Source organism: Onychomys torridus, chromosome X (genome assembly GCF_903995425.1).
Source record: "Onychomys torridus chromosome X, mOncTor1.1, whole genome shotgun sequence".
Lineage (NCBI taxonomy): Eukaryota > Metazoa > Chordata > Mammalia > Rodentia > Cricetidae > Onychomys > Onychomys torridus.
In genome coordinates, this window is record NC_050466.1 from 18,097,542 (window position 1) to 18,123,129 (window position 25,588).

At 44.3% G+C, this 25,588-nt stretch overlaps 3 protein-coding genes across 3 annotated transcripts; 1 reads left to right on the forward strand and 2 right to left on the reverse strand.

The window, feature by feature from the left end:
- Positions 1-725: 725 nt before the first annotated feature.
- Positions 726-4,198, reverse strand: Ndufa1 (NADH:ubiquinone oxidoreductase subunit A1). The gene is made up of 3 exons (XM_036174690.1): positions 3,958-4,198; positions 1,784-1,873; positions 726-892 (listed from the first exon to the last, which is right to left on the reverse strand). Exons 1-3 carry the CDS (start codon positions 4,057-4,059, stop codon positions 872-874), a joined length of 213 nt encoding a protein of 70 aa, XP_036030583.1. The 5' UTR covers positions 4,060-4,198; the 3' UTR covers positions 726-871.
- On the forward strand, positions 4,175-5,429 carry Rnf113a (ring finger protein 113A). Its single transcript, XM_036174688.1, has one exon. It carries the CDS (start codon positions 4,351-4,353, stop codon positions 5,377-5,379), a length of 1,029 nt encoding a protein of 342 aa, XP_036030581.1. The 5' UTR covers positions 4,175-4,350; the 3' UTR covers positions 5,380-5,429.
- A 15,551-nt stretch (positions 5,430-20,980) lies between these two features.
- Positions 20,981-21,983, reverse strand: LOC118574019 (rhox homeobox family member 2-like). The gene is made up of 3 exons (XM_036174614.1): positions 21,902-21,983; positions 21,312-21,639; positions 20,981-21,056 (listed from the first exon to the last, which is right to left on the reverse strand). Exons 1-3 carry the CDS (start codon positions 21,981-21,983, stop codon positions 20,981-20,983), a joined length of 486 nt encoding a protein of 161 aa, XP_036030507.1.
- Between the last annotated feature and the right edge of the window lie 3,605 nt (positions 21,984-25,588).

Below are 25,588 nucleotides of genomic sequence, written 5' to 3' on the forward strand. Positions count from 1 at the left end.
AACAAGCAACTTCCAAAAAACATGAGAAATGGCAATAGCAGTTTCTTGCCCAGTGGCTAACTTTTGCCACACACAAAAAAAACAAACTCCAGGCTGGAGAGATGGCTCAGAGGTTAAGAGCACTGACTGCTCTTCCAGAGGTCCTGAGTTCAATTCCCAGCAACCACATGGTGGCTCACAACTGTCTGTAATGAGATCTGGCACCCTCTTCTGTATACATAATAAATAAATAAATCTTAAAAAAAAAGCAAACTCCATATGGAGGTTCTTCAATGCCCATCATCTTCTCTGAAGTAGATTGATGCTGCCAGGGACATATCTCATTGTTATGAAAAGCCTTATGTTATTAAGACATCTTAAATGTCATATTCTGTAGGTATCTGAAATGTTTGAAGACCACCTATATATTTAAATATATTTCTATTTGACCTCTATGCTCTGGCATTTATCTGCGAGAAGGTGGAATCTGTTTGTACACAAGGCATGGTGCCTTGAAATTCCATGGGATTCTTCCTCCCTATTCTAAGGGAAGCTGCCATTGTTTCTGGCAGGGCAAGCTAAGCTAAGTCTGTGTCCCATTGGATCTCAAGGACTGTTGTACATGCCCTGCAAGAAGCCTACACCCACACTCTAAACTATGTGTTTAGATATATCTTAGTTTCTTCAGAGTGCTTCTATTTCTCTCTCAACCATATATCAAAATATCTTTATTACTTTACTTCATAAAAAGGAAAAATTACTTTAGATTTATTAAATTTTATTAAGCATTACATATCATGCACATAGTATATAATATGCTGCATTTGCCTTCTAGCAAGAATAGGTGACCATAGCTGAGTAATTGTTTTTCATCAGCCAGGAAAATGCTTCCTTAGTCAATATTCTCCAAGCCCTGTAAAACAGTTTGAAAAGGAGAATGTGAGAATTCTGTTCCCATAAAAAATTGTACCATACTGCTTATTTCCAGTGTCACAGAATGGCATTCTGTTATTAAAGCAAGTGATTTCACATCCCACATTTCTCTAACTGCAACAACATAAACTGAATTGGTTTTCATAATCACTAAATAAAGACCTTTAAGCCCCCCTCCCCCCACTTTGAGACAAGGTCTCACTTCATAGTCCTGGGTGACCTCAAAGTCTGGCTTTTTCTTTTTTCTTTTTTCTGGACAAGGTCTCATGTAATCCAAGTTCATCTTAAACTCCTTATGTACCCAAAGGTAAACTCCTGATCCTCCTGCACCCATCTCCCAAATACTAGGATGGTAGGGTGCGAACTATACCTGGTTCACTTCAATTTCTGACAGCAGCAAACACGCACGCACGCACAAACACATTTTCTTCACCCAAACTGGAATTACAGTGAAGCAACTATTTACCTCCTGGATCCTCATACATAGGCCCCTCCATGAATTAGAGGACAAAACACTAAACTGTCTCACAAAACAGCACCAAACAGAGGTAGGCCAATCTGTGAGTTCAAGGCCAGCTTGGTCTATATAACAGGTTCCAGGCAAGGCAAGGCTAAATACTGAGACCCTGCCTAAAAAAAAATAAATAAAAACAGCAAACAAGCAAGTAAATAAATGGGAGCATGTAATCCACATGCACATTCATGAGCAAGTGTACCCACACATAAAACACACCAACAAAGACCGTTATATGTATAAAAGACTGCATACTTCACTAGTAAAAAAAAAAAAAAAAACATGCAAATTAAATAATACTGTAAGAACTTAGGCAAGGCATTACCAGAACCCACCACCATCTTTCAGTCATCTTACCCTGGACTCATAGTAGCGATTGACTCCAGAGACACGTCTATCTCTTTCCATCAAATACCACTGGTAACGAAGTCGAGCAACTCTTTTTTCCTTCAAATAAAGGACAATGCAGTTTATAAATATGAGTGACTCAATAAAAAGATAGTTGTACAGGTTTTTTAAAATGACAAATTAGGGCTGAAGAGATGGCTCAGTGGTTAAGAGCACTTGCTATTCCTGGGTACTCAATTGGCTTCTCAGCATCAACAGTTTTTATTTTGTTTGGGGGTCAGGGGGAGACTCTGAACTGCCTTTAACTCCATTCCAGGAGAGACTGGTACACACAGACAAAAGTAGACACACATACATGTAAATAATAATAAATTTCTACAAAAAGTAATGACTCACTAGAAAAACAGAATCATTGTTGAAACAAAAGCTAAGTGGACAACACAAAGCCAAATCTCCTGAATAAAATCAGACCATTAATATTTATGATTAAATTGGTAACTGACTTCTTACACTTCCTTTTTTTGGGGCAACACCACTGATTTTTTTCTTTTTTCCTTCTAGTTTCTTTAATTTTTTTAATTTAACTTTTTTTTTTGAGACAGGACCTCACTGTAGTCCACCAGGCTTTCCTGGAACTCACTATATAGCCCCAGGTTGAATTCCAGTCACCATCAATCTCCCTGCCTCAGCTTCTTGAGTGCTATGATTACAGGCTAGAGCCACCAAGCCCAGCTCTGTTTTGTTTTGCTGGTGAGCCACTGAGATGGTTCAGCAGGTAAAGGTGCCTGCTGCCAAGCCTGTAGACTTGAATTTGATCCTTGGTACCACAAGGTAGAAGGAGACAACTGATGCCTGCAAGTTGTCCTCAGATTTCTAAAAGCTTGCACACAATAAATAAGAATTTAACTTTTGCTGGGTGGTGTTGGTGCATGCCTGTAATCCCAGCACTCGGGAGGCAGAGGCAGGTGGATATCTGTGAGTTTGAGGCCAGCATGCTCTACAGAGCTAGTCCAGGACAGGCTCCAAAGCTACAGAGAAACCCTGTCTCGAAACCTGCCCCCCCCAAAAAAAAATTAACTTTTATATGTAAAAAATGGCAGCTGGGTGTGGTGGCTCATGTCTGTAATGCTAACACTCTGGAGGTAATAGCAGGAGGATCCACAAATTCAAGGCTAGGCAAGCCATGCCATACAGAATGAGAAATATGCTTTGGGACCCTAAGAAACAATAAAGGTAGATTACTCCGGAAAGAAAGTTACAACACCAAAACAAAAATCAAATTATAATCTGACAATACTCTAAAGCCGCTGGGGAGGCCCAGAAGAGGGAAAATGAAAGTCATGATATGAGTTCCTTAAGGCTTGCAAATTCAGTGGGAGATTTAAAAGGGAGGCAGGATTAATTAAGGATACAGAACACATAGCTACAGAAATGTGGATGTGAGAAATTAAACCAACAGAGGGAAGGCTCCAGATGGTATATCGGGTCAAGGTCCTTACTCTAAGCCTGAGGACCTGAGTTGTATTCCCTGGACCCATATGGTGGAAAGAGAAACGCAATTCTGGCACGTTGAAGTTCTGATCTCCACGGGTGCGCCTTGACACGCTTGCACCCACATACATACACACAAACACGTACAAATAAAAATGTCAAGGGGCGGACAGACTGCTTAAGTGCCTGTTGCTCCTGCAAAGGGCTTAAATCCGATTCCTGGCACCCACTTCTGGTTCCTCCTAACCTCCTGTAACTACAGATCTAAGGGACCCGGTGCCGCCTTCTGATCTCTGCAGGCGCCTACACTCACGTGCACAAACACACACACCAAATGAATTAAACGATTTCCACGAGGAGATGAATGATGATGGGAAGAAGGGACATGACTAAACATCTCTCTCCTCAGCCTAGGAATTAGGGTCCGGCTCTTGTAATCTACCTTGCTAACTGCCGAATTAATATTTTGCCGTTGGGGCTACTTTTCCTCAACCAAAAACTAGCTATGTTTTGTTAAAGTAAAATGTGGAATCCGTTAAGTCTCCGCTTTCTGGCAACACTAAGAGGAGGACCCACTTACAAGTCCTTACCCTCACAGAGCGGCTGCGCATCCAAACGGCCACCGTACCCCCACCGTCCCTAGAAGGACACTGGTCCGCAGAACCCAACCGTGGCCGAGTAGGCCGCCTTACCTTGCCCCCATTGGTAAACTTGTGGATGTACGCAGTGGACACCCCAGGAATGACCAAGCACACGCCCATGACGGCGAGGCCAGGGAGAATCTCGAACCACATCTTCTCACCGCTACTCACAATCCAAACCGCAACCGGCTCCTCAGAGGTGACCCGGTTTCACTTCCCTTCCGGTAGCACGCAGAAGGGGCGGTGCTCTGGATGGGTCAAGAGGAAGCGACGGCGGCCGCAGGGGCTCAAAAGAGATTGGCGTTCTCCGTCTGGCAATCGTAACCAGGCAGTATCCCGGCCGTCTTTTTCTCGGGTCCGACTCACCATCGCAGAGAATAGGAAGTGTGACGACGCGAAGAGGTCCGGTACACCGCGGTAGTTTCAGAGCTTTGGTGATCTCAAATGGCAGAGCAACTTTCTCCAGGGAATTCGGCTGGCCAGGTATGCACCTTCCTTTTCAAAAAGCCTGGGCGGAAAGGGACGGCGGGCCGCCGAAAGCGCCGGCTCTGTGATGCCGGGTCCGGGGACAGCAGCAGCAGCAGCGACGAAGGCAGCGCTGTGGTCCGACCCGAGAAGAAGCAGGCGACCCACAATCCGATGATCCAGAAGACACGTGGCAGCGGTAAACAGAAGGCGAACTACGGCGCCTTGAGTAGCGAGGACGAGAATGAACAGGAGGGTCTCGGCGTGGTCTATAAGTCGACCCGTTCGGCAAAACCTGTGGGGCCCGAGGATATGGGGGCAACGGCTGTCTACGAACTGGACACTGAGAAGGAGCGCGATGCACAATCAATCTTTGAACGGAGCCAGAAGATCCAGGAGGAGCTGAGGGGCAAGGAAGATGACAAGATCTATCGGGGAATCAATAATTATCAGAAATACGTGAAGCCCAAAGATACGTCCATGGGCAATGCCTCCTCCGGGATGGTGAGGAAAGGCCCCATCCGAGCTCCCGAGCATCTACGTGCCACTGTGCGCTGGGATTACCAGCCTGACATCTGCAAGGACTACAAGGAGACTGGCTTCTGCGGCTTCGGGGACAGCTGCAAATTCCTCCATGATCGTTCAGATTACAAGCACGGGTGGCAGATCGAACGTGAGCTTGATGAGGGTCGCTATGGTGTCTATGAGGACGAAAACTATGAAGTGGGAAGCGATGATGAGGAAATACCATTCAAGTGTTTCATCTGTCGCCAGACCTTCCAAAACCCAGTTGTCACCAAGTGTAGGCATTATTTCTGTGAGAGATGTGCACTGCAGCATTTCCGCACCACCTCTCGTTGCTATGTCTGTGACCAGCAGACCAATGGCGTCTTCAATCCAGCGAAAGAATTGATTGCTAAACTGGGAAAGCATCGAGCTGAAGCAGAGGGAGGTGCTTCTGATTTCTTAGAAGACCCCGAGGAGGAGACTCCAGTTCCCATTATTTAGATTTTCCATAATTCTCAGTCTCAAAATAAATATTTTGTTGTTTCTTAAAATCTTTTGGAATCTTTCTTTCTTTTTCTTTCTTTTTTTTTTTTTTTAAAGGGAAGTGGCAGACACTAGTGGAAGCCCGTGAACTGTGGACTGGTGGCTGTGGAGCCCCCATGGGACTGGACTAGGCCCTCTGGATACACAAGACAGTTGTTTGGCTCCAACTGATTGGGGGGCACCCAGGCAGGGGTATCAGGATCTGTCCCTGGTCTATGAGCAGGCTTCTGGGAATCCAGTGCCTGTAGTGTGATGCCTTGCACAGCCTTGGTGCTTTGGGAAGGGGCTTGGACCTGCCTAGGCTCAGTGTGCTGGGTTCTGCTGACTCCCCATGGGAGACCTCAATTTGGGGGATGTGGGGATTCGGGGTGGCTTGGGAAAGAGGGCTGGGGGTTAGGAGGAGGGAGGGAGGGTCTGTGGATAGTATGTGGAGTGAGTAGAAAATTTCTTAATAAAGAAAAATGAAAAAAAGGGGGAAATGGCAGAGAAGACAGGTGATAGAGTAGGGGCCCAGATGAAAAGCTTCAAGATAGGTATTATCTGGATTTTTCTAGCCTTCAAATAAATACTTCACGGGTGAGTATTTTCAGAGGCCTGTGTCACAAGTTGTGTGGATGGGAGAAGTTCATGAAAAAAGTTAAGATTTACTTGAGGGAACCAAAGTTGTGATGAAATCAAGAACTGGCCTTATTTATCATATCACATTTCTATATTACTTAATAGTTTAGAAATTACTTTGATGCATTATGTTTTCAGAGCAAGTGCTGTTTTAAAATGCACATTTGGAGTTGGTCCTTGATCTGTTTGAGAGTGTTCCTTGCAATCTTTGGAAAATGGTTCATGCTTTCTTTGAAGCACCTATAGGTAACTCCCATTTTCACAAATGATGGTATATGATAGATACTGTCCAATATGATACTAGCCTCATGTAGCTGTCAAGTGCTTGAAATGTGCAGATGGCCACTGAATTGGATGTCGCACTTAACTGAATTTATGAACTTGGAGATGGTAAAAAGCCTAATGTTCTATAACATATGATCTGAAACTATTGGTGTTCTCATAGACTACAACAGAACTAATCACTCCTGTAGATGTAACCGTCTTTTTCTTTTCTCTCTCTCTCCCTTTTTTTTTTTTGACCCCAGATAAATTTATTAGAGTGTACAATATTTGGGGGAACACAATACCACCACACACTCCTTGTTAAAATTAGTGTGCCCGTATTCAAAATTGTTTGGGAACTAGCTTAGTGCTTGGTATACAGTAAGAAATTGATAAGAGGAGAGAGGTTTTTTTGTTCTTTTTGTTTTTGTTTGTTTGTTTGTTTGATTTGTTTTTCGAGACAAGATTTCTCTGTAGCTTTGGAGGCTGTCCTAGAACTCGCTTTGTAGACCAGGCTGGCCTCAAACTCACAGAGATCCACCTGGCTCTGCCTCCCGAGTGCTGGGATTACAGGCGTGCGCTACCACCACCTGGCTGAGAGTGGTTTTTTTTTTCCCCCAAAATAAGGTTCCACCCGGCTGAGAGTGTTTTTTTTTTTCCCCCAAATAAGGTTTCTCTGTGTAGTTTTCGTGCCTGTCCTGGATCTCACACAATAGACCAGGCTGGCCTTGAGCTCACAGAGATCTGCCTGGCTCTGCCTCCTGAGTGCTGGGATTAAAGGTGTGCATCATCCCCACTGCCTCTTGAGAAGAGAGTTTTAAGAGAGGGGATTTAGATCAGAGCTTTGAGTACACACTGAGGAATTTTAAGTTGTATTCTGTAGGGAGATGAGAATGGCAAATACATTTGTTTAACGCTACTCAGATGCAGAGAGGACAGGTAAAATGATTAGTCAATATTTTAGTGATAATTAGAATTGTGTTGCTATAAGGAAACAGATGAATGTATAAATTGAGTTAAAGTGACTTTAATCATATTTATTAATCCATTTAAAGATATTCTTTGAACACACTTTCTTTTTTTGTCTCTCTCTCTTTTGTTTTTTTAAGACAGGGTTTCTCTGTGTAGTTTTGGAGCCTGTCCTAGAACTTGCTTTGTAGACCAGGCTGGCCTCGAACTCGCAGAGTTTGAGGACTCACCCTGCCCCTGCCTCCTGAATGCTGGGATTAAAGGTGTGCACCACCACCATCTGGCTGAACAGATTTTCTTAAGCACTATGTTTAGGATAGGGAGCTAACAGCTATAAATAAATCAGACACAGGCCCCAACTTCATAAAGCTGTATACTGAACAGTAGTAACAAATGTGGTAAGTGTGGGAAAAAGAGTATACTGGATTGATCTCAGAATTAACCTAATCTCTCGGGCTGGTGACATGTCTCAGTGGGTGGAGGCACCTACTGCCAAACCTGACACACTGAATTGGACCCACATAGTGGAGGGACAGAGTTGACTTCCATCTTCGAGTACTTGAAGAGAATAAAATTAAAAAAAAATGTAAAAGGGAAAATAAGAATTAACCCAATCCTGGGGCTGGGGGAATATGGTTCAGTGGAAGAGCAACTGCCTGGAATGCCCAAAGGGGGGGAGGATAGAATTGAAACACAGCCTAGGAGTTCACAGATATGAAATCACTGTTTCCTAGTATTTATTTGGTGTGTGTGTGTGTGTGTGTGTGTGTGTGTGCCTGAGTATATATGGGCATTTTGTGTATAGTGCCTTTGAAAGCCAAAAAAGAGCACTGGGTCCACTGAAACTGGAATTAGGGCAACAATGAGTTCATACATGGTTCTCTGCATGAATAGCAAGGAGTCTTAACTGTTGAACCATCTCAAGAGCCACATGAACTCACTTGATAGAATAGGGTAGATTCTGTAGTAAAGAGTACATGTAATATAACTGAGGTATATGAGCAGTTTACTAGAAAGGGGGCTTGAGAACACAAAGAAAATGTTTAAGAGATGAGCAGAAGAAACAGTTAAATAGGAGAGAAAAGAGGATATTGTAGAGAAAAAGGAAGAAATGTCATAGAAATAAATACAACAGGGGTTGAAGAGATGATTCAGTGGGGAAGAGTGCTTGCTGTGAAAGCTTGAGCACTTGAGTTCAAATCCCAAGCACCCAGGTATAAAAGCTGGACTCTGTGGGAACAGAAACGGGAAGCCTGGGAGCTCATTGGCCAGTCAGCCTAGTTAAAATAGTGAGCTTCCAGTACAGTGAGAGACCCTGTCTGAAAAAAATAAGGTGAAGAATAAAGCTCGGTGGATAAGAATGTCCTCAATTCAAGCCTGATGACCTGAGTTCAGACCACTGGAACCCATGTAAAAACTTTATATTGGTGTTTGAATCCCAATAGTTTTATAGTGAGATGGGAGGTAGAGGCAGGAGCATGTCCCAAAGCTCAAGGGCCAGCTAAACTCGAGTACACAGAGCAACAAACACTGATACTCTGCCTCAAAAAACAAGAGGGGAGGGCTGAAGGGACTGTTTAGCATTTAAGAGTGCTTACTACTCTTCCAGAGGACCCACATTGGGCAGTTCACCTCTGCCTGGCATCTCCAAGGGATCAGTGCCGCCTTCTGGCATGCCTGTGAACAGACCTCCACAGAAGCAGTGTGCCACCTATGTGTCACCACACAGAAACATGTACATACACAGAAATAAATATTTTTAAAAGATAGAGACTAATGCTTCCATCATACATACACACACACACACACAATAAATAATGTAATTTTTGAAAGAGTGAAGAGGGCCAGCAAGATGGCTCAGAGGCTTGCAATAAAGTCCAGTGACCTGAGTTGGATGCCTCAGTTCTCATGGTGAAGGGAGAGAACTAGCTCCCACAGGTTGTCATCTGACCTTCACATGAGCACCATGACAAGCTACCCCTACCTTCAGCACACAAGCAATAATTAAATGTAGTTTATTTTTTTTAATGGAGGAAAGCAGTAGAGGAAACCACCTGAAATCAAACTGATGAAACCTCTACATACTCACATGTGTGCATGCTCACACATGCACACAATATGTAAATAAATAATGCTTTAAAATTTTATCTATTATGTGTAAAGGTATTTTGCCTGTATGAACGTATGTATGTGCACCACGTGCATGGAGTGCCAGAGAGGCCATCAGATTCCCTTGGATTGTAGTTACTGATGATAATGTGGGGCCTGGGAATTGAACCTGGGTCTTCTGGAAGAGAGCCATCAGTGCTTTTAACCACAGTGCAATCTCACCAGGCCCAAATACTGTTTTTTAAGTTTTTAAAATAGCCCTATAAATAGCTGAGATGTTTTAGTATGTAAAGGGCTTCCTGTCCAGCCTGAAGATCTCAGTTCAATTACTGGAACCTACTTGAGACCTCATCTCAAAACACACACACACACACACACACACACACACACACACACACACACACACACCAAAACAAAACAAAACAAAACAAAAAAACAAAAACTTTTTAAGGGATGTTGATATGGCTCAGCAGATAAATCCCGAGGACCTGAGTTCCATCCTCCAACCACATGGCAGAAGTAAAGTGTTTATTCTCTAGTCTTGCCTTTTGACTTCCTTGCCCTGGCAAATACACACGTGTGCACATACAAAACAAAGAAATGTTTTTAAATTATTAAATTTATTCATTTAGTGGGTGTGCGTGGAGGCCACATCATTCATACGGAGGTTAGAGTATATATCATGGGAGTCTATTCTGGCCTTCTGCCACATGGTCCCAGGGGTCAGACTTAGGTCATCAGTTTTGGTGGTAAGGACTTTTAATCATTGAGCCATCTTGCCAGCCCAGTAAATTTTTTAAGGGTCAGTGAGATGTATCAGTATAGGTAAGTGCTTGTATTTGATTCTGGGACCCATGTAGTGGGAGGATTGAGCAGATGTGGGTGAAATGTCCTCTAATCTCCTGGAATTCCTTTACCTGGACATACACGTATGTACAAATACAAAATAAGTAAAAAGATTTAAGTTTAAAATATCATTATTTTTATTTTCTGTGCTTAGGTGTTTGGTGTGTATGTATGCATGTGCATCACATGTATGTATAGTACCTGCAGAGGCCACAATAGGGCGTCAGATCTCCTGGAACTGGAGTCGTATAGATGGCTGTGAACTGTTACATGGATGCTGGGTTCCCACCACGGGTACAGAAAGCAGAAGCACTGCTGTCAAATTGACTGTCTCCTGTAGACTGATTTTTCTTTGGGCTGCCAGCTCTCTCTCTCTCTCTCTCTCACACACACACACACACACACACACACAAAATGACACAGAGACTTCTTATTAATTATAAAAGCTTGGCTTAGCTTAGGCTTGTACCTAACTAGTTCCTATAACTTAAATTAACCCATACTTTTTACATTTACATTCTTCCACACGTTACCTCATCTCAATTTTGCCCAACCTGCTCCCTTTGCATGTGGCTGGTGACTATGCTTTTTTTTTTTTCTCCAAGTCCTCTCTGTCTAGAAGTTCCACCTATACCTCCTGCCTAGCTATTGGCCATTTAGCTTTTTATTAAACCAATCACAGTGACACATCTTCACATAGTGTAAATGAGTATTCCACAACAGTCTCCCAGATTATGGAGCCATTAAAATGAAGGTTTCATTGGCCCTGGATCCTTCCACTTCCTGCCCCCTCTACCTCCTCCTGAGTCTTGTGTTTTGTCCTATGGTTATGAATACAGGGACATGCTTCAAATCCCACTGCCCTCAGGCCTAGAGCAGGGAATTAAAGAAGATAAATACAGGGGAGGTGATAGCCAGTGTGTCTGCGGACCAGTAACCTATATTCATCTTGACCCTTGCTCACTGATGCCCACTTTAAGTGTTTGGTTGTATTGGAGAAAGCAAAGATGTGGGAGAACCCAAGTTCATTTCCCAGGACCCATATAGCTCACAAATGTCTCTAACTCCAGTTTCAGGGAGTCCACAACTCTCACACAAACACACATGCAAGCAAAACACCAATGCATATAAAAAATACAGAGTTTAATGGCTGGGCAGTGGTGGCTCACACTTGTAATCCCAACACTCCGGAGGCAGAGGCAGGTGAATCTCTGTGAGTTCGAGGCCAGCCTGGGCTACAGAGCTAGTCCAGGACAGGCTCCAAAGCTACAGAGAAATCCTGTCTCAAAAAAACCAATAAATAAATAAATAAATAAATAAATAAATAAATAAATAAATAAAATAAAATAAATACAAAAAATACGGAGTTTACAATTGTATGCATGCTCTGCAGGTCTACCCCCTGTAATAATATGAATGTAACTGGCACCCATAATCTCATAGGGAATGGCACTATTGGGAGGGGTGGCTTTGTTGGAGTAGGTATGGTATTGTTGGAAGTGTGTTACTGTGGGAGGCTTTGAGGTCCGCTATCCTCAGGATACCGCTCAGTGTCTCAGTCAACTTCCTGTTGCCTGCAAGATGTAGACTCTTAGGTACCACTCCAGCACTGAGTCTGCCTGCATGCTGCCATGCTTCATGTCATGATGATAATGGACTGAACCTCTGAAACTGTAAATGAGCCACTGCACTTATATCTTTTCTTTATAAGAGTTGCTGTGGTCATGGTGTCTCTTCACAGCAATAAAAACCCCAAGACACCCCCTAGTTGCAAAGAACAAGAGAGTTTCCATTGAAAAACTTGCATGCAGACACACACACACACACACACACACACACACACACACACACACACAGAAAGCCCCCTCCCAAATAATGCATAATAGGAAAATGTAACTCAATGACCATAAAATTAAAGGTCTAGAAATTCCTTAAGAAAAATTCTGGCCTATGGGAAACAGGGAGAACCTGGGGAATCAGACTCTATGCCACAGGAAGAGACCCTGGGGATAGGTTTCCTATCCAGAAGCCACTGCCACCCACTGGTCCCCAAATTTCTCCTTCTATATATTCTCTCTGCCTGCCAGCCCCACCTATCCTTTCTCCTGCCTTGCTATTGGCCGTTCAGTTCTTTATTAGACCATCAGGTGTTTTAGACAGGCACAGTAACAGCTTTGTAGAGTCAAACAAATGCAACATAAACAAAAGTCATACATCTTAAAATAATATTGCCCAACACCAGACAGATAGAATAAAGACTTTTAATCAGCTATAAACGGTGTTTGAGTGGTCATCTCTGGTGGGCTCTCTGCAACGGTAAATGTGAACATTTTAATAGTTTGAGAAACAGTTTTTTTAAAAGGGGGAATCCTAGCTCATCTCATTTTTAAGTGTAAATGCTTTTTAAATTTTTTAACTAAAAAATTAATGTGTATATACATGTGTCCATGTGAATGAATACTACACACATCTGGTTGCCCTTGGGGGCCAGAAGAGGGCACGGGATCCTCTGGAGCTGGAGTTACAGATGGTTGTGAGTGGCTAGACTTGGGTTTTGAGAACCAAACTCACATCCTCTACAAGAGCACTGTGTACTCTTAATCACTGAGCCATTGCTCCAACACTCTCTCTCTCTCTCTCTCTCTCTCTCTCTCTCTCTCTCTCACACACACACACACACACACACACACACACACACACACACACACAGAGTTGTATGTGTATAAACTAAATCTCAATATGTAGCCTTGGCTGGGCTGGAATTTGCTGTGTATACCAGGCTGGCCTCAAATTCATAGAGAGATATGTCTGTCTCTGCCCCCTGAGTACTGGGATTAAAGGTATGTGCCACCACGATTAGCTCGTAAATGATTTTTTAAAGATGCAATATCATCACTTGTTTTTTTTTTCTTTGGAGACAAGTTCTCACCATGTACACCTGGATGTCCTGGAACTCACTCTGTAGACCAGGGTGGCCTGAAACTCACAGAGATCTGCCTACTCCTGCTTCCCCAGTACTAGGATTAAAGGCATATACCACCATGCCTTCCTTGGTTGGCTACTTAGTGCAACCAGAAAAATTCTAGGATATTTAATCACAGAATGCTATGATTATCTTAGGTGTTGGCTTAAAATTCCATAAAGAGCAGTTAGTTTTATAACCAAGAATGCAAAGTGTGCTGAGCAAGTGTACCTCTGTATGCATGTGTATCATTGACATAAGCACCACCATGTCAAGGATTCCAGTGCTTCAGACCCATGGGAATGGCTAGGCCTTACCCCAGTCTAACTACAGTATTTACAAACATTGACCTTTATCTAAAACCACTGGGTCCTGATTGACTACAGCCTGAGGCTGCTCTCCTACAGACATCCCCTACCAAGATTAGCTAACCTGCCTCCTCTTGGTGTTGTACATAATAAACAAGCTTTAGTTTCCTGGCTACTGCTGGTGCATCTTTATCAGAGCACACAGCCCATACCATCTCAACCTTTTCTGTTTCTTCATTTCTTCATTTTCTGTTGTCCCATTCCAGGCCAATCTCAAAGCCATATAGGTCTAGAAGTATTTTAAAATATTCAAGATGCATTAGCTTCAGAGAGGCAGAGAGGCAGAGAGGCAGAGAGGCAGAGAGGCAGAGAGGCAGAGAGGCAGTGAGGCAGGCAAAATGGCTCAGTGGGTAAAGGTGATTGTGGCTAAGTCTGATTGCCTGTGTTCAGTCCCTGGAATCCAAGTGTTGGAAGGAGAGAACCAACTCTCACCAGCTGTCCCCTGAATGCCACACATGCACGAAGGCACATGTGCACACATACTTGCATGCATACACACAAACACACACATAAAATAATTGAATAAAAGTTTTAAAAATACTGACAGATTTACCTATTCAAGTACTTATAGCTACAATACCTGACAGACAGAAAAAGGGGGAGAGAGAGTTAATTGCATGTGTGTGTGTGTGTGTGTGTGTGTGTGTGTGTGTGTGTTTAAATTCTTCAAAGCAACACTGATGATAGAAGGTGGCTTTCATTCACCAAGAGACTTGGATAAAGACATTTACAGGAGTGCCAGGCAGCAGTGATACATGCCTTTAATCCCAGCACTTGGGAGGCAAAGCCAGGCTGATCTCTGAGTTCGAGGCCAGCCTGGTCTACAGAGTGAGATCCAGGATAGGTACCAAAACTACACAGAGAAACCCTGTCTCGATAAACAAAAACAAACAAACAAACAAACAAACAAACAAAAAGACAATCACAGCAGCTCTCCGACATGGCCAAGACTACAGGTAACAAATAGAAGTGCAGATACATAAATTGGACTATACACACTCAATGAAATATCACACAATAATTTTCTAGGAGTGGTAGTGTCTGCCTGCACCAACAGTATTAGAGGCAGAGTCAGGGAATCATGGGATCTAACCCAGATTGGGCTACAGACTAAGTTCCAAGCCAGTGTACACTAAACAGTGAGACTGTCACAAAAGGAAGCCGACAAGCCAGGTGTTATGGCACACGTTTTTAAATTCCGGCACTCAGGAGGCAGAGGCAGGCAGATCTTGGTGAGTTTGTAGCTAGCCTGGTCTACATAGTGAGTTCCAGGCCAGTGGGGGTTATGTAGATCCCTTGAGGGCAGGGAGACAGAACGAGAATTTACTTCCTAGGTGGTGGCATACAGCTAACACCAGTACTTGTGAGGTGGAGTCGGAAACATCAGGAGTTCAAAACAGCTTTGGCTACATAATGAGTCTGAAGGCAGCCTGGGCTACATAAGAAACTAGAGGGAGGGCGGATGGGAGGGGGGGAGAGGGAAACTATACAGCAATTTAAAAAGTAAGCAAGTAAGCTGACAGGTGATGGTGCACGCCTGTAATTCTAGCACTGTAGAGGTGGAAGCGAGAGCATCAGATCAGGTCAGCCGTGGTTACACAGCCTGTGCTATATGAGATCCATGTTAAAAAAAAAAAAGCAACACCTAGAAAATAATGACTACCTTACAACATAGATGACTCTCACTGGCATAATGGACCCTCTAAAGACAGTAACCCCGTTATCTGTCCCAGAGTCTTCTAGAATGTTTCCATAGCCAAGTTTAGTCCTGTGCTTTTAGTAAAACTATTTTCTAGAGAAAACAACTTCTTGGTCATTATCTGTCAGAACTGTTGCCCTCTGTAGCATCTCTGGTCCTGGTAATCCAGTTTTCTAATAATTTCCATAATGTTCTACAAAAGACGGAAATTTTGAGTGTGCATTAGTTTCAAACTAAGTAACTGTGTTAAAAATGAAAAACCTAGGAGTCAGCAGGACCTTATTCTTAGCATAAGGGTTGTTAACCATGAGATGTCTAGACCATGACCCTAAAGTCAGTCATGTCAACAGTTGAGTCTTAACAGCAATCTGAAGAGGAGACAGATCTTAGAGCCACCTGGCTCACTTCTTACTGTGTAATTGTTATCCTAAAGTATTAACCAGATGCTCATTCTGATTCTGTAACCTTCCTTAACCACTTGCTTGCTCAGAAAACAAAAAGACAAACATGACACTTTCTCAAGTAACAGAAAATCTCCAGAGTTGAGACAATGGTGATTTGTGCCTTTAAAAACTCCAGCTCCTGGTTTTCCCCTTTGCAGCAGCTCTCAGATTTGCAGAGAAGGTGGTTATTGCAACATTGCTATGAATAAAATAAAATAACTGTGTTTTTTATCTTTTAAATTTAATTTTGTTTGGTTTCTTTCCCTGATCATCTTGGAGTCCATAGCAGTGGTGTGTATGATATAACATTGTGAATCAGTTAGAATTAAGTAAAGAGTTATTGGTTTTAGTGCATATCCACATGTGAGCTCCTCTACAGGAAAATTTGCTACCAAGATTGAAGCTGGAATAATTCTTTCAAAAGAAACACAGTACATGGCTCTTTAGATATTTGGTGTGTGTATTAAAAATTGTACATGAATTGAAATGTAGTAATAATAATAATGAAATTGATAATGATAATAATAATTATACAACTCACTAACAAACAAAATACCTGGGATATGGTTGCACTCCCTTCTAATTGTAGCTCTCTGGAGGGTATAGGCAGGAAGATCACAAGTTTAAGGCCAGTCTGGGTTACATACTGATTTCCATGACCCCATGTGCTGAGATTCTGTATCACAAAAAATAAAATAAAGTAAAACAGAACAAAAATGAAGAGTGTTACAAAGTGACTACTGATGCCAGCTGCCTATTCCAGACAAATTGAGGCCAGGAAAAGGAAAACAAGAGCAAAGGGGGCTGGGGAAGAGAAGGCCTAAATGGCATAGGTGGTCCAGCTGACCATGACTTCAGCAGCTCCCCATCTCCAATTGGACTCCAGAGCAAGGATGGTATTACAGAGCCCTGGGAAATCGGGGCATCTTTCTGGGTGTTAATTAATGTCCTCTGACACAGGCTCTACTGTGACCTTCTGATTCTTAAACCAAACCTGAAATCTGATGATAATAGGGACAATCAATGCCAGTAAGGGAAACTGTACACTATGTAATTCATTATATCTTTGAGAAGCTGCTTCTTATTGGTTGTGGTAGGACAGGCTCATAGGGTCGAGGAAATTGGCTCAAACCAGTTTCCAAGGCATGTACATAACACACTTCCTTATGAACCAACTTAGAGTCTGCCAGAGGGCCTAGCAACAGGCACTGCTAGAGTTCCTGATTGTGCCCAGCCAATGAGGGACAACCACGCAACATCACCAGATTTGGACACAGCGTGAGTGCTGGGAGGAGGGTATATAATGCCTTCCCCATTACTGAATAAACAAGTCTGCTGTTTGCCTTCACCTGACTCCTGGTGTCTGTGTTGTTGACACCAAGACTTCTCACCCCCTCCCTGGAGGGAGCCGTTAGGATCCAGCAACAATTGGTAACTATTTTTGTGAAGTTATGGGTTCCCTCCATTCAGTTAAGTTGTGGAGTATTTCACAGCCTGGTCTCTCTCCTACCATGTTTGCTTTTGCCCACTCCTTTGAGACATTTCCCTCTAACTTATCTTGAAGAGGACCTTGAACTCCCATTCCTACTGCTTCCATTTCCACTTCCATGTAACCATGTCAGACATAATTTTTTTTAGGGTAGGGTCTCATGTGGTGGTATTGTGTTCCTCGAAATATTGTGCACCCTAATAAACTTATCTGGGGTCAGAGAACAGAACAGCCACTAGATACAGAGGCTAGAAAATGGTGACACTCACACCTTTAATCCTAGCATTCCAGAGGCAGAAACCATCTGTTCATGGATACAGCCAAGCATGGTGACTCATGCCTTTAATCCCAGGGAGTGATGGTAGAAGGCAGAAAGATATATAAGGTGTGAGGACCAGAAATTAGCAGCATTTTGTCTGGTTAAGCATTCAGGCTTTTGAGCAGCACAGTTCAGCTGAGACCCATTTGGATGAGGACTCAGAAGCTTCCAGTCTGAGGAAACAGGATCAGCTAAGGAACTGGTGAGGTGAGGTAGCTGTGGCTTGTTCTGCTTCTCTGATCTTCCAGCATTCACCCCAATACTTGGCCTCAGGTTTGATTTTATTAATAAGACTCTTTAAGATTTGTGCTACAGTCTCATGTATCCCAGGCTTGCCTAGAACTGGCTTTTGTACCATGAGATGACATTGAACTTCTGGCCCTTCTGTTTCCACCTCCTCAGTTCTGGGTATTGCTTGTGTGTACAACCATACTCAGTTTATGCTGAAGATTGAACCTAGGGTTTTATGCACACTGGTCACTCTAATGACTGAGCTGCATGACTGATTCCATCCTTTTTAAGAGAGGATCTCTCTCTCTCTCTCTCTCCCCCCCCTCATTTGGCGGTTGTTGAATATTGTATAATGTGGTCCCTGCTTCAAATGATACTAAATGAAAATCCCATCTTCAGTCTGAGGTAAGTAGACTATAGAAGTAGGACAGATATTAATATTTTGAGACAAGGTATCACTGTGTAGCCCTGGCTGTCCTGCAATGCACTATGTAGACCAGGCTGGCCTCAAACTGACGGGCATCTGCCTGTCCCTGTCTCCTGAGTGCTGGGATTACAGGTGTATGCCACTGTGCCTGGGTTTAATTTTTTTACACTTATTTGTGTATGTTTGTGTGCATGTACACATTAATTCAAGTAGTCAGGATTCGTGGCAAGCCCTTTACTCAGTGAGCCATTTTGCTGATCCCAAGCTGGATATTAAACAAGTTTTTCTTGAAGATGTCCAAGAGTCATTCATCTTCCAAACTTGTTGAATTAAAAATTAAAAATCTGACAAAACCTTGGACATGTGGGGCCCAGAGCTTCTGCCCTGCAATAGGATAATTACTGAGTTCCTTAACACTGATTTTCAACCTATGGAGTTTAGGAATATATATTTATATGTGTGTATATGTGTGTGTTAGATTAAAAAATTATTTGTGTGTGTTGTGTGGGGGGCACATGCATGTGCTTGCTGGTGCCTGAGGAGGCCAGAAGAGGGCATGGGATCCACTGGAGCTAGAATTACAGGTGGTTGCTAGCTGCCTGATTCTGGGAAATGAACTCTGAGCCTCTGCAAAAGCAGCAAGCACTTGTAACTTCTGAGCCTTCTCCCAAACTGGACCCAAATTCACTAAAAATCAACCCCAGATCTTCAGCCTCTTCCCAGAACTATACACTATACACACTGTAGAGAAAACCTGATAAGCTCTCCTTAGAATGAAATACTTGCTATGTGAAGTGTGAAAATAGGAGTTTGGAACCCTAGATCTCCCATTTTTAAAAGTCAGGGAAGCATGGGAGTTGTCTGTAATTCCATCACTCTGGAGCAGGCTGGTTCATTTAACTAGCAGGAGTTGGCAAGTTCCAGGTTCAATGAGAGATCCTACCTCAATAAATAAAGTGGAGAGTGACCTGAGGAAGACCCAATGTTGACTCTGGGTCTCCATTTCCATGTACACACATGCACATGCATGCATTACCCCCTCCCACACACACGAGAGAGAGAGAGAGAGAGAGAGAGAGAGAGAGAGAGAGAGAGAGAGAGAGAGAGAACTACAACATAGGTATTGTGATAAATCCAAGCACCTGGGTACCTCAGACAGGAGTACTGGTTGCTGTGCATTCCTAGTCAAGTCTGGGATACATAGTTACTACCAGGGAAGCCAGGGCTATAACAAGCCCGTCTTAAATAAAACAAAGGGAAAAATCCTAAAAAGATAACCTGAAAAAGTCTTACACACTGGAAATTTCTGGAGAATATTCCAAGTTTAATTTGTGCCCGAACTTCAAGATATTTAGTTGTCATCTAAGTGCAGAAGCCCTTAGAGGTCAAAACAATAACATTTCCTGGAGAGTTCAAGGCCTTATGAGCTTTAGTACTGGGAACCAAAGAGTTCTCTGCAAGAGCAATACAGCTCATAACTACAGAGCCATTTTCTCTAGTCTTGATTTTTTTTTTAAATGATTGTGTGTGTTCTGAGTGCATGCTATGGAGGACAATTTTTGGAGTCTACTCGCTCCTTCCATCCTGGAATTGAATCTGGGTTTTCAAGCTTCTGGGCAAACACTTTTATCCTCTGAGCCACCTGTCCCAGCCCCTGGACTGTTCATTGTTCTAATTTTAGAGAAATATCCAATTTGTAAATGTTTGACCCATTCTCCACCCTGATATATTGTGGCAGTGTCTTCAGATGACACAACTATTCTAGAAAGATGAAAACCCAGTGTTAGGACTTTCCATACTACATTACTATAGGCTAAAATCAGGGCAAATAGACACTTTGTCTTTTGAGCTACCTCCCTCATCAGAGCTAAATATATATTTAATTGTTTAGATGGTGTGTTCTGGGTAAACTGTTTTTTTTACCCTAATGCTAAAACATAAATTCATTCAATTAACTAAGTCTATGTATTTTAATTAAAAATTATTTGTGTGGATGTTTTGGTTGTATGTCTATCTGTACACCACATGTGTGCCATGTGCACAGGGAAGCCAGAACAGTGTCAGATTTTCTGGTACTAGAGTCATGGACAGTTGTGAATCCCTGTGTGGGTGCTGGGAATTGAACTTGGTTCCTCTGGAAGAGCAGCTAGTGCTCTTAACTGCTGAGTGGTCTTTCCAAACCTGTTTTAAAAATGAATATGGGGCGCCGGGTGGTGGTGGCACATGCCTTTAATCCCAGCACTTGGGAGGCAGAGGCAGGTGGATCTCTGTGAGTTTGAGGCCAGCCTGGTCTACAGAGTGAGATTCAGGAAAGGTGCAAAACTACACAGAGAAACCCTGTCTCAAAAAACCAAAAAAAGAAAAAAAGAAAGGAAAAAAAGAATATGGGAATTACAAAGTTAAGTCCCAGTGAACTACTTTGCAAATTTCCCAGGTTAGAATGGTACAGATAGCAACTCCACCCAGTATTCCCTAAACAATAGCAGCAACAGTGTTAAAACAGTTACATTTTATTTAGTCTTAGACAGTAAACAGGAGTGGCAGGTTGGTTCCTTTTCTTTTTTCCATTAGCAAGTTACAATTCTTTTTGTGAGATTCCCATTTGATGTTTATCCCATTTTTATTACCCCAAATGCCAATTTAAAATTTTAATTGACAAATATTGGATAGATAATGAAATATGATGAAATTTGCTTATTCTATTTCCTACTCCTCCCACATTTTTACTAATTTCACAAACATGGGGCAGGTAGTCAATTAATATAAAGATAACTAGGAGAAAAGGGTGAAAATATTTTTGTGGGTTTTAGAGAGACTACTTGGACACTTCATCTTCAGGTTCACAGGGCTCAGCTTTGGCTTCAACATTCACCGGTATTCCGAGCTCCTTCCTAAGGGGAAGAAAACAACAAACATTCAAGATTTTGTTATAGGTAAAATGAAATGCATTAAACTGGGGTAACCCTCCTGCCTCTGCTTCTCAAGTGCTAGGATCCCAAGAGTTGGGGACACTAAGCTTGGCAAAGATGATTGCTCCCACCCAGTAGGCCCTACAGCTTCTGACTTTGGAGGGGACAGAAGGAAACTGGGAGAACCCCAAGGCATCCCTGGAAGAAACTTCCTGTGCCCTAGAGCAAGAGGTTTACCGCACAAACACATCTGGGAACTGAGAGCGCTGGAAGATGCGTTCCAGCTCGTTAAGCTGCAGCCTGCTGAAGGCGCTGCAGATCATGTGGAGATTAGCATCATCTTCCAGTTGCGGCATCCCCGCAGCAGCCTCGAGGGCTGGCTGGTCCTGGTCCTGCACACCATAGCCCTCCTTTTCCTCATCAGTCTTGGTGCCAGGTGCTCCTGCACCAATATCCACGAAACCAAAAGCGCTGTCCTCTCCTGCAGCTACTCCCAAATCGGTTTTGGGCCAGATTTGATCACCACCATCGCCTCCTGCCCCTACATTGATCTCAGGAGGCTTGGCTTCTGAAAAGGAGGATAAAGAGAGACATGCCAGGAGGTCGAGAGACAGACTACTGACAGAAAAACACAAAGGCATTCAGCCCCACACCCCACATCTAAGTGCCACCACCAAGGAGTAGCGTTGGTGGCATCCAGTACCACCTTATCCACCTATGTCCCCCACAGAGCTTGTTTTTTTGGGGGCTTTAGCCGCCGAATTCCCCCAGAGGTTTCTCTGTGGCGAGAGGTCCGTCAATTTCCCAATTGTAGCCCAAGCACCGACCTTTGGCTTCTTCCAAGTAAGCACCAACTCCCAGGCTCTGGTAGCTGGAGTCCTCATGCTCAAAGTTGCAGGAACGATCCATTTCGAAGGTGTCTTCGAGCTCTCAGTGGGTCTGCTTGGCAAGATGGCAGCTAGACGACTGCTCGCTGTGCCACCGCCAACGGTTCTGCTCCAAGCTTTGAGAAGCGAACGAACCTAAGGGAATTGTACTGACTGTGACGTTCGCAGAGCTGGGGATTGGACGGCTGTGAAATGCTCGATGTAGGGGATTGGACAAATTGCAGGTACCACTACACCGGTGATTGGACAGGCTAGGTCGCGCAAGAGGTTTGTGATTGGATGAACTGTGATACATTTGACGCTGCAGATTGGACAGTCTAGAGGCATCCGTCCCTGGGCATTGGATGGGCTGGGATGCATATGCACACAACGCTAGGGATTGGAGGACTGGAATGTGCACACATATTATGCTGGAGATTGGGCAGACTACAAAGTACATGAGATTGTGGGGATTGGGTGGCTGTTGGGAGGGCAAGCTTGTTGGGGGAGGAGCAGAGGAGAGAGTGAAATCTCGCATGAACTTATGAGCCTGTGGTGAAAGCCTCCCCCGCCCTTAAGGTGCTCATGCGCATTTGTGGTGTGATGTCTTCGTGCATCAAGTGCTAGAGTGATGGAGACTATAGTAATCTCTCAAAGTTCAGCCAACTCAGAAGAAAGGCAACACTTCTTGCCCTAGGGTTCTGACCCATTCCTTACAGTCTCTAAGCTGTAAGTAAAATCAGTCAAGCAGTAGTTTACACAATATGAGTTTGCCCAACCACAAACATACAAAAAGCTCAGTGCGCTATGTGAGACAAGGTGTCCTTGTTGCTGCAGTTTGGGATTCTGGATGCTCACATTGTTTGGGTGGGAGCTCCGCCTCAGCCCCTGGCACCGTGCCATCCCTATACCTAAAGAGTCTGGAAATGGAGCCGGGCGGTGGTGGCGCATGCCTGTAATCCCAGCACTTAGGAGGCAGAGATCCGCCTGCCTCTGCCTCGGCGGATCTCTGTGAGTTCGAGGCCAGCCTGGGCTACAGAGCTAGTCCAGGACAGGCTCCAAAGTTACAGAGAAACCCTGTCTGGAAACACACACACACACACACACACACACACACACACACACACACACACACACAGAGTCTGGAATGTTTGGAAGGAGTCTGGTGGAACATCCACCTTGGTTCTCTTCCCCATCTCTTTCCCTAAACCCGCCGCTTCAAAGCCCTCCAAACTCAGCTCCTCCCTGAAAGGGAGGCTCAAGACAACTCCCACAGGGGATGTATAAGTGGCTCCCAGAAAACAGACTCGTAATTCTTCCAGTCTCATGTCCCTATCTCCTCTCTGGGGGCCGGGGAATTGCCTGGAATCGCTTTACCCATTAAACCTGGGCATTCCAATTCTATCTGATTTGGTTTGCTGCCTTGGTGGAGAGGCCTTTAGGAGGCCTAAAACTTATCATCTGGAGGTTCCACTGAAGGGGGATTGAGTTTTCCCCACTGGCGCAGGGCCATTTGGTGGGAAAACACCCCCTTTCCCCACATCTGCTCTCTGCTAGACTAAGATCAGCTCTCGGCTGGCCAAGTTGCCCTTTCCAAGTTCTTGCCTAGGAGGCCCAGGGCCTCTTTGTTTTTCCGGTTGTCTTGCTGGAGTCGCGGCAGAGCCAGGTCCTTGACCCATTCTGGAGCACAGGGTTGTCTTTGCTCCACCCAATCCTTTCTGGCGTAGAGGGCTGCCTCTGCTCCATCTGACCCATTCCAGAAGACATTCTGTTGAGGGAATTTCCCAACCCCCACCCTACCCCCGTTTTTGACCCAAGACTTACCACAGTGCTAGGCTTCGGTTCTTGGCATAGACTTGAGAAACAGCACTTGCCATTCAAAGCATGATCCCTAAATGACCCTGTGGGTTCTTTTACAAAATCTATTCAGGTTGGGGATTTAGCTCAGTGGTAGAGTGCTTGCCTAGCAAGCTCAAGGCCCTGGGTTCAATCCTCAGCTCAAAAAAAAAAATCTATTCAAATTGGGGCTATCTCAGATAATTGGACAGAGATACCCTACATCCACGGGTTTTGGGTTCTGCATTCCCACTCTCCCTACAGGGGCCAATTCTGATCCATTCACTGCTGGAGACACTGATCTCTCCCCTGCGTCTCCCAAACTCTACCTACCCAACCCCCTCCTCCATGACCAATAATCTAAGACCAAATTCCTCCTCCTTACCCTCCTTCCTGTCTTCTGCTCCCTCTACTGCTCCCCCCATCTCCCAATACCTCAGTCTATACACTGGCCTAATGCCCCCAAATCTTCCCCAGTTTCTTCTTATATTCAGTCTTGCCAGACTCCTGCCTCCCCACCCATTTCATTTCTCAGTACCAGATATTAGAAAAAAATAAAAAAGGCTGAGGAGGGTCCCCAAACTCCTCTACAGGAATTGGTGAAAATAGCTCCTGAAGTTTTTAATGCTGGAGAATGACAGCTGAGTCAATTCAACAGACTGCAACAGAATAAGCTCCAAGGCCAAGCCTTAGCAGCTGCTCTGAGGCTACCAGGGCCCCACAAGGGGTCCAAGGGAAGTTGGCCATGAGGCTCCATCCTGCTGGAGCTCAGCCCAAGTCAACTCCACAAAAAACTGGCTTCAAATGTGCAAAGCGGGGTCACTGGTCACAGTATTGCCCTGATCCCCAGCCACCCAGGAGTCCATGCCCTGTCTGCCAACAGCCTGGGCACTGGAAATCGGAATACCCATGTGCAGGCTCATCCTCTATGCCATTCCGTGGAGGACCAGCCTCACTAACACTGGCAACTGAGAACTGCTAAGCCTGGAAGAGACTGACACAGCTTAATCCACTGCCCCCTCCAAACCTAGAGTGACGCTGCAGGTAACAGGTAAGTCCACTGACTTTCTTTTGGACACAGGAGCTTACCTATTCTGTTTGGACATCTCACTCAGGCCCTACAGTTCCCTCACCAATTTCTGTCACAGGGGTGGACGGGATCCCTTCCTTCCCACTTAAAACCCTGACACTTTCCTGTATTCTTGAAGGGCGATTCTTCTCACACTCTTTGCTGGTCATTTGTGCTTGTCCTGCACCTCTGCTTGGTTGCAATGTTCTCAGCCTTTTTGGGGTCACACTCACCTTGGCCCCACACTCTCTTGAGTATTTCACAGGTCCATTCACAGGGGCCTTCCAGATATGTCAGCCTCTGCACCAGCTTTGAGGACACCAACCAGGAAAGGTTGAGAGGGCCAGTGGACTCATCAAACGACACCTCATCAAGCTCTCCATTGAACTCAGGTTATCTTGCCCCTCCCTTCTACTAGTTGCTCTTACCTGCCTCTGGGCCACCATACACTCTCCTACAGGTTTGAGCCATTTTGAGCTCCTTTACGGAAGGCCCTTCCTCCTCAATCACCACCTCCCAGCCCAAACTTCCCCACTGGCCGGGTACCTCCTCTAACTCTCTCTTCTGAGGTCCCTTCTCTGTTCATACTGTGATCCTTACCACCCCCTCAGCTGCCAAGCTCCTGGGACATCCATGCTGGTACCATCTCTCCAGGCTCAAGTGGGCACCTATACAGGATACGTGGTCTGTCCAGCAGCTGGGCCCCTCCACCCTCCGGTTTTCCAAGATGTCCTAATAAAGGG